The sequence below is a fragment of the Cystoisospora suis genome (assembly GCF_002600585.1).
Source record: "Cystoisospora suis strain Wien I chromosome Unknown contig_2139, whole genome shotgun sequence".
Lineage (NCBI taxonomy): Eukaryota > Apicomplexa > Conoidasida > Eucoccidiorida > Sarcocystidae > Cystoisospora > Cystoisospora suis.
In genome coordinates, this window is record NW_027154938.1 from 1 (window position 1) to 8,484 (window position 8,484).

The 8,484-nt window shown below is 53.9% G+C and overlaps 1 protein-coding gene across 1 annotated transcript in view; it reads left to right on the forward strand.

The window, feature by feature from the left end:
• Positions 1–411: 411 nt before the first annotated feature.
• The window catches only part of CSUI_004536 (uncharacterized protein), an 18,822-nt gene continuing 10,749 nt past the window's right edge, over positions 412–8,484 (forward strand). Inside the window, exons 1-3 of the mRNA XM_068064724.1 lie at positions 412–3,832; positions 5,922–6,062; positions 6,887–6,965. Of these exons, the coding sequence (XP_067923299.1) occupies positions 2,585–3,832; positions 5,922–6,062; positions 6,887–6,965 (1,468 nt within the window). The 5' untranslated portion in view covers positions 412–2,584. The remainder of the gene's footprint in view (positions 3,833–5,921; positions 6,063–6,886; positions 6,966–8,484) is intronic.

Here is an 8,484-nt window from a genome sequence, read left to right on the forward strand (position 1 = left end):
TGCTCACACGGGACTCGGCCCCCGTTAGTTCGGAAAAAACTGATTGTTCGGCAGAGACGGGTCCACTCGCAGCAGCGATGGACGGCAGACTCCCCCCCGCGCACGCCGTGTTCAGTAGTGGAGTGCCTGCCGAAGTGTACCGACCTAGAGACGCATACAGTCTTAACCTCCGACACCGCAATCTCTACGACCTTGGCCTCGGCTCTTACGTGGCCTTTGTGGCAAGCACAGCACTTCCGGAAAGATTCGTTACACCGTTTTATGTTTCGGAAATGAGCGTCGCTGTTTCCTCGGGTGCACCGAGCGCAGCGCCGCCCCTCCTCTACCTTCCCGCTCTGGCGGCGTGGCGACACTCGCCGGCAGCGGCAGCACAGCAGGGTGGAAAAGCCGACGCCGCCTAGCGTCGCGCGCGTGGTTCCGAGATTCCCCCGCTGACCTATCAGCGGTCGGTCGGTCTCGTAGACTGTTCAGGATTTTGTTGTAACTTTGGGCGAGAGGGACAGCAGACAAGCTTCTACAAAAGGAATTGTTCCCGGAGCAAACCCTGGGGCCGAGATAAGAACTGTGCGTGCCACGTTCGGTTACGAGGATTGTCAGTCAGCCACACGTTCCAGTACATCCGTGCTTCTCACTCGCTGCCAAATTTCATGCTTCGTCTGCCACGTGGGCCTCCCAGCATGTTGCTGTGGGCCTGAGTACGCGTGACTAGCGGAGGAAAAGATGTGATACACATACTGGCACGCGACTCTGCAGCAGCGGCTCGGTCCCACCCTTGTGCGTAGCACGGCGGCCCCAGCACTGTGTCGGGCGGTTACTGAAAACCGCTGCTACTGGCGTACTCTGGGTGAAGCTGTAATGGCTGCGGCCGAGCGCCGACGCGCTCTTCCTTTATGCGTGCTCGGCATGCTTAAAAAGCTGCGCTGACGAGGTGTGGGGGTTCGGGCTCTCACGTGAGAACACACAGAGGGTTTGACGTAGCTGACGCGGCCGCTGGGAGGCGGTTCATCGTCTGCAGGGGGACTCGTCGTATACGCATACGAACCGCGATGTATTGATTTTTCAGTTTTGTTTGGCCGTTGGCCGTCTCCTTTCACAAGAGTTCACTTCTTGTCTTGTCGTTGAACCGTCGCTAAGGCGGCTCACGTGACCACGGCGCTCAAATCAAAAATACGTCCGGACTGTTACATATTTTGTCGGGGCTCTCTGTCGCAGGGCGCTCCAGCTGCCGCTTCTTACGTGGCGGACACAAGCGGCCGACACACACTTGGGACATTTTTTTCGCAGATACGCCGGATGATAGGGCTCGCAACGTGGGAGGGGGCGGTTGCATGTGTCTGCAACCGCTTCGGGTAGAGACGTTTCCTGAGCTCCCTGCGGTGACGCATGGAGCTTCTGAAGCAGCGAGGACTAGGAAATTTTGTCCGTAGAGCCGGAGAGCTCCTTTGTCGGTATTGGTGAGTTTGAAAACAAAGCTTAGTGCTGCTGTCACAAAATGTGGATATGTAGCTCGATCAAAAGCTACTTCCCGGCGGGTCCGAAGATGCCCCGGTGTGAGTACACTGGCGGCTTCAGCGTGGGCGTCCTTTAGTTTTCTGTTTCTCTCTGAGCGAATCCACAGTGGTGTAAACCTGGTTCTGTATCTACGTCTGCATGCTTGGGTTTTCCGTCTCGCGGAGCCGAAGTGGCCTCTTGCCCGAGGAGGGTCGGCGCTAGGCACTCGCGAACACTTGCCTTCGCGAAGGGCAGAGCACTCACAGCGCAGTACTTTTTCCTTCAGTCAGTTAACTGGCCGACCTCGTATATTTTGGCTAGTGATGCTGAGGCAGGCAGCTCGTTGCCGACTCTGCGGTCCCTAGTTACAGCTTGGAGATGGCGTGTACTCGCGATCAAAAACTCCCAATACAACTCACGGGAGTGCTGCCAGACGCCACATCTCACTTGTCTTCACTTTGCTTCTGGTTTGCAGTTGTCTTCGTTTAGGGTGAGGTTTTTTGGAGTACGAACCCTGTCCCTTCAGTACTCCGAAGCATCGCTTTCATCAGCCGGGATTCTGTAGGTCGTCGCTTCCGACGTTTCTGCGGGGACGCGGTCTCGCTCCCTCTAGTAGTTAGATCAGCACAATGTGTCCGGCCGGTCCAGCTTGTACCGTTCTAAGATTCACCGTCGGTGAGGAGATTCCAGTATAGATCCCTCGAGGTGACCGTTCAGAGCTTGGTGTTAGAGCGGGTCGAAACGTTGTCCTGACCGAGCCTGAGGCTGCCTGTAACTGGTTCGCTGCTCGTGTGCCCCTGTCTGCTCTTCGGAAAGTGAGTAGTCCAAACCAGCACGGCCCTTGTCCTTACACTGTTACGCTTCGTCAAAAGAAGCTGGACAGTTGCTGTGGTACGGGTGCTGGGGCTTGTTCGGCCGCGATATTCCTCACCTCGAATCATGCGAAGCGTCTTCCCATGTACGCAATTTTTTTAATATGGTTCCCAGGTCAAGGCGCATCCATCTCCGCGCACACAAGAAATCACAGAGGGTTGCAGATGGCACCCAACCGACATAGTATTGGGTGCTGGTCTATCGCGTCTTTGTGACTCTAATGAATAGTCCTACGTTTTCTTCTCTTGTCTCTGTGGGAGACGCGGGCCGAGGTTCCTCTGCAGCGAGGACAGCTGGGAACGCCACAATGAGTACATCGTCCTCCCCTCTTAGCGGGTACGCTCAAAATCCCACAACAGTGGCGGCTGCCGAAGAGAAAGCTACTGAAGGCGTCACGCGTCCTGAGAATTCTGCCATGGCCAAGGGGGATCAGAAGATATGCCTGTCTGACAATACCGGAGAGCGAAAGGGTGAGGTTTGCCTTTCTTCTGACGCCGCAGAAGATGATATGAGTTCTTCTGACTATCAGGATACGGGGGTGGCTGACGGGATACACCTGGAAGAAGATACTGCCCCGACAACGTCGGGGACTAGAGAACTGACCGGTTCTGATTTTTCTCCGTCCTTACCTATGTCCACGGTTGTGCCTACTAATGTTGATACACAGATACAATTTAGTTGTGACGTGGAGAGTTCAGCTTCCCCGAGAAGCATAAAGGCCGGGGCTTTACAGGAGCAGACGGCTTGCCTCTCGGCTAGCGTTCCTCTCAAACAAGAGCAGTCACATAGTCAGCTTGTCGGGCTTAGGAAAGAGGAGAGCGGGGGCAGTGTAGTGCAGAATCCTGTTGTCGGTACAGCACGTAACCAAGGTGGTTTCACTTCATCGGCGTCAGGTGCAGCCTTGGTATTGCTACCGACGAAGGGAAGCTTGCATCATGGAGATTCCGAGATACCAGCAGTCACTTCGTCAAGTGCGAGTGCAGCGGACATCAAAGACGGTGTCAAGGTTGACACGGCTAAGACAACGTCGCATGTCACGGAATCACGTGCATCTCTCAAAGAAACTGTGGGAATGTTACGGGATACCCAGACAGAGAGTATACAGAAAAAGAGGAAGGAGCCTCACACTAGCGGGGACAGCACGCCGGCTGGAAAGCCGGAGGGGGGTGGGGACGGCGGACAGGGGGAACTAGGGAAGAGTGTTCGCGGTGCACCTGAGGAAGATGGGGAAGATCCGGAATGGCGGAGTAAAAAGAAGAAGAAGTCTGGCAAGTCGAAAAGGAAACAGGGAGAAGCCAAGGATGCCGGGGATGATGTTGATTCCGGAGAGAAGAGAAAGAAGCACAAGACTCATACCGGGGAAAGGAGCCCGGGGGTACGGGGAGATGGGAAGCGGGAGAAGAAGAAAAGAAAAGACAGGAGTGTCTCGCGAGATCGCGGGCACGCGGAGGACACCGGCTTTGATGAGGTAAGCAGGGCTACCTACTCCCGGTGTCAGAGAAGTCAAGCACGTGATCCGATCAGCTCACTTCCCCTGCTCAGGTCAGTAGTAGTAAACCGAGGGAGTACCGATAGCCTCCGTTACGCCCAGCCGTGCTTTATTACGGAGGTGTACGTAGGTGGCACCGCTGCTCGTGCGACAGACCAAGCCGTGGCATGCAGCCGAAGGTTCTTATTCTTCTGTCGCGAAAGACTTGGTAAGAGCCTGAGCCTCACAGTACTGTCCGACACACGTGGGGCCGTACTGCCACCACGTTCACAGAGACGAAACTTGTCTAGTTGTCTAGAGGCCAGTGACTGGAGAGGTAGTCAGTAAAGTGGCCTGCGTTTCTTTCCCCGGGCCATCCGCTTAACACCCATGAGCACCACCTCGATGTTTCCTTGAAAGGAAGCAGCACTGTTTTCAACTCAGTTTCAGACAGACTGGGAAATCATTCTTATTTTGGCCGGGGGCGCTAGCAGCGATGTATACATATGTATACATATATGTTAATCTTCCTTGTATATAGCCCGCAGTGCACTATTCTTCTTGGTACACGTCATAGGTTTATCACTTCCATAGATCTCAGCCATGTATATATAAGCATTTCACACTATTAAAGCGTTGGCAGATCGTTCGCGAACTGCACGTTCCGACACTATTTTCTCTGCTATTTCCTCGTGTACAGCCCGTTAGATCAACACTCCAGATGGTGGTCCTTGGGTTGTTTTATTTAGTATTCGTACTGATAACGCCGTCTGATCAACCTTTCAAAGGATGGTAGGCGTACACTACTCCGTTTTGATCTAGGCTTCTGCCTCGCTTTGCTCTACAACTCCGCACGCCTTCTCACATAACGGGAGAGTAGGGTGGGGACACAGATGCGCGATGAACTTCGTTGGAAAAGACGAGGACAGGCTAGCTGTTACTAAGAGAGTTTTCGAGTCTTGAAAGGGCAGCCAGGTCAGACCGCGGTCTTGTATATTAAGAGTTGAACCTTTGTTTTATTCCAGCTCCGTTCCGTATAGTGCCTCGCCATTGTTAACAAGCAGGAAAGACATGTGAGGGCGTTAGTGTGTCTTCTAGACTCTTTTATCGGCCAAGGGGTATCGCACTCTCGCAGCAGTACCATTACCGGACACAGGAGGAGGGAAGCCGGCATGGTTCTTTTCAGACACCAGAGGTTGAGACCAAGCGTGAACAGAGTCTTCATCTGGAGTGCGTGTGTGGGCTGTGATCGTGGGCTAGTGCGATACAAGCCCTCGCGCAACTTCGCATTCCAAATCCCGAGTGCTGCGCTGCAGTGGCCGCACTCCTATTGCTGGCATGGATTCATTATGAGGGTAGACAGCGAGATATTGTCCACCAGCACTGTGTGTGACAACTTTGCCGTCGCCGGTATTTCCGCGAACCTCCATCCCGATTAAAGCCTAGGATGGCTGTAAAGTGTCAACGTCGTCGCAGCGGCACAGGGCTGCGGACGGATCTGTACAGCCCCTTTTTCTGGCTTTTAAACGTAGCCGTCAATATCAGGGTGAAGTTCTTTTGTCCTCTGACGGATGGGACATCCCGACACAGGAGGAAGAATGAGGACGAGGGAGCTGTTGCTACCCTTTTGGTGCCTGGGTATCGGCGGTCTGGAAAATACTAGCCGCTGACGGTTTAGGTCTCATCACTCTCCAAAATTGCTTCCGACGAAGTACCTGCATCATTTTCACTGGACTGCCCTTGGAGGCCTTGGGCGACTGCAGCAATACTGTAGCTGCCTGCGGACTGACAGTGTGAATGCCGGTTCTCAACATTTGTACGTCACCACTTGATCCGGTCCCTGTTTCAGCTACTGGCCTGGGGGAGGAGGACGCGCGTGACGGCTCACGACCGAAGCGGCAAAGCGGAACCTCGCACACCCTTCGTTGTATGTTTTTCTGAAACTATTTTCAATCTGGTGTGCTCTGGAGGCCGGTGGTGACTCTCCTGTAGACACCGGGGTGAGGTCACGGCAGATGCTTGCCATGATGATTGCTCGGGTTCCTCTCTCCCAAACAGAAGGTCCCCTGTGTTACATGTGAGTGTTCAGGGTGATGCAGTGGAGCTGACCGAGTATGTGAAGGCTAATATGGACAAATTACGAGGAATGTACGAGCAGCAGGTTTCTGCTGCGACGGATATGATAGCTCATCAAACCGAAAAATCGGGCCTTGACCCGCTCTCGAACAAAGTACGCACTGAGCAAGCTAACTGGTGTATCTGCGCATTTCTGACTCTGCCGTTGTCTTTTTGCGTTGACCGCATGCGTTTCATCTGCTACGGTAGAACTCCAGTCGCTTTACAAGTGCCCTCTTGCCGAAGCTGGTGACCGGCCTCAATCGTTTTTGCTGATTCAGTTGTGCGGATAGTAGCTCGCAAACATCTGACCTGTAGCGTGGTAGGACGAAGTTATGCTTGTATCTCACACTATGACGGCGTCTCTAGCCTCTATACTGACGTGATCTGTTTTTTGTGCAGCTGTCTGGTTTGCCAGGCAGGCGCGGAGGTGTGTAGTGTCTGTCGTGCCCGCTTGGAAATCAAAGGAGTCAGCTGCAACACGACGTAAACAGCAAGGCGTCTTTCACATCATTGATATCCAGTCTGTGGGGTCCTGCAGACACGCATGAGTCTAGCTAGCAAGGCAGAGGGAAGACCCCCTGTGTGGTAGTTCTTGACTATCAGAGACTCTAGCATATACGTAGAGCCTTGGTGGTCGGTACCACTGATATACTGTGAGACCTATTGCTGCCATGCGAGGTACGCTTTACCGCGTGGGCTACTGGACAGGTAGCCACCTTGGCGGCGCAGTATTTCGGAGGCAGGCTTCAGACGGGTTTTGACCCTGATGCTGTGCGTGCTTNNGACCTGGTTGGGGGGTGGTGTGCAACGTGAGGTACTGCACACGTTAAGTGGTGCCACCTTATAGGTGAAAGGAACGAAGGATCTTAGCAAGGTTGACACATTACCCTCAGCCTGCTCTTGTCCTTAATGCATGTGGATGGTGTGCCACTGCAGGGAACAGCGTCGGCGTTGTTGGCGGCCCCGGCTCCTCCCCGTGTCCCGCTAGAGTCTCTCTTTGACAGCTGCAATCACTGTACGTTCTTCACAGCGTCACCTTCACTGACGCACTTCTTGATTGAACGCGCCTTATTGCTGCCGACAGTGTGTAGCACGGCACAGGCTCACGAGTACCTACCTGTCTGCATGCGTGCAACGATCATGACATAGTGCCGTAGATCGAGACCTGATCTGAAAATCACAAATCCCGGCCTTTCAAGGCCACGGTGGTGATTACCCCGTGTCACATCGGGCAGATGGAGCAGAGGAATCATTCAGCCGACAGTCAGTAATCCTTCTGTTTCCAGCATTTCCCGTTGACCGTGTGTTAGACAACACACAGTATCAGTATGAGGTAGGCGCCGTGTAGTACGGATACGTTGCCTTGCCTAACTAATCTTCACTGTAGTTGGAAGGTAAGAAGAGCGATCCGGGTAACTCTATAACCCTAGTTTAGGCCCCACGGACGTAATACTTCTTTGTCGGTGCTTGCGAGGAGTGCGGATTCCGAGGCTGTCTGTGAGGCGTCGCCAGCACTTGTTGTTGTAGTCAATGCAGTAGGGGGCCAGGGAGTAAGGGCCTTCTTTCCGCACGCTCTGGAGCTCGGACGTAGGTACGCCGAGTTTCTTTTCGGTCCGAGCTTTACTCGTGGTGAGACTGAAACTCGGAGGGGTTCGGTCCGGCTGTTGGTTGCTTGCCTCTACACGGCGCCCCTGGCGGGCGTTCGTGCCTTTTTAGGTGATGGAAAGAGAATGGGATGCAGAGAGGTACTAGTGGAATGACGTATCGGGGACACAGGGTACGGATGGAATCTTCTGGACGTCACGGGAACTAGCTGGCTCCGTGGATTTTTCCCTCAGCTAGACACGGGTACTGGCCATAATACTCAGGGTCCTGCGGGCCCGGAGTCATGTCCTGGGGACCCCCCAAAGACGGCTCTATCTAAAGGCTTCTGGCTTGTTCGATTTGTGGTGGCCTACTCTTCTTTTTGCCCCCGCGTCGTGAGCGGCCCTGGTAGTAGCAAGTGTTCTTCGGTTCTTTTTCTCGACTGTAGGCCCTGAATGTGGTTTGCCGTTCGGCCGGGGCAAGCGAACGAGTTCAAACTGCACTAGTGTGATGCCTTCCGGGAGCGCCAATAGTTCCTCTGCATCTCGAAACTGCCATCAACCTGCTGTTTCGTCCGCATTGGGACGGTGGCCGTGAGTCGCACCGGAGGGGGACATGGATAGCGTCCAAAATTGCACCAGTAGATACTTTGCGGCACTCAACCACGGGTAATACTTGTGGCTGCGGACAATTCTAGCTATGTCCGGGCCCGCGATCAAGTGTCAGTCGGTTGCCCTGCCCTAGCTTATATCAGACTGGATCTCGGGTCGCCCGCCGCCGAACAAACCACATTTTTGTGAACCACTTCTTGCTTTTCTGCTATCATTGTCGCCTGGAGTCAATGGACCGAAGATACGGGGAGAGGGTCATCGCAAGACACGGGAACTTCTGTGTAGTTTTTCGGTAGTTTTCACGAGGTGGTAGTATGTTTTATTTGGCGGTGCGAAGCA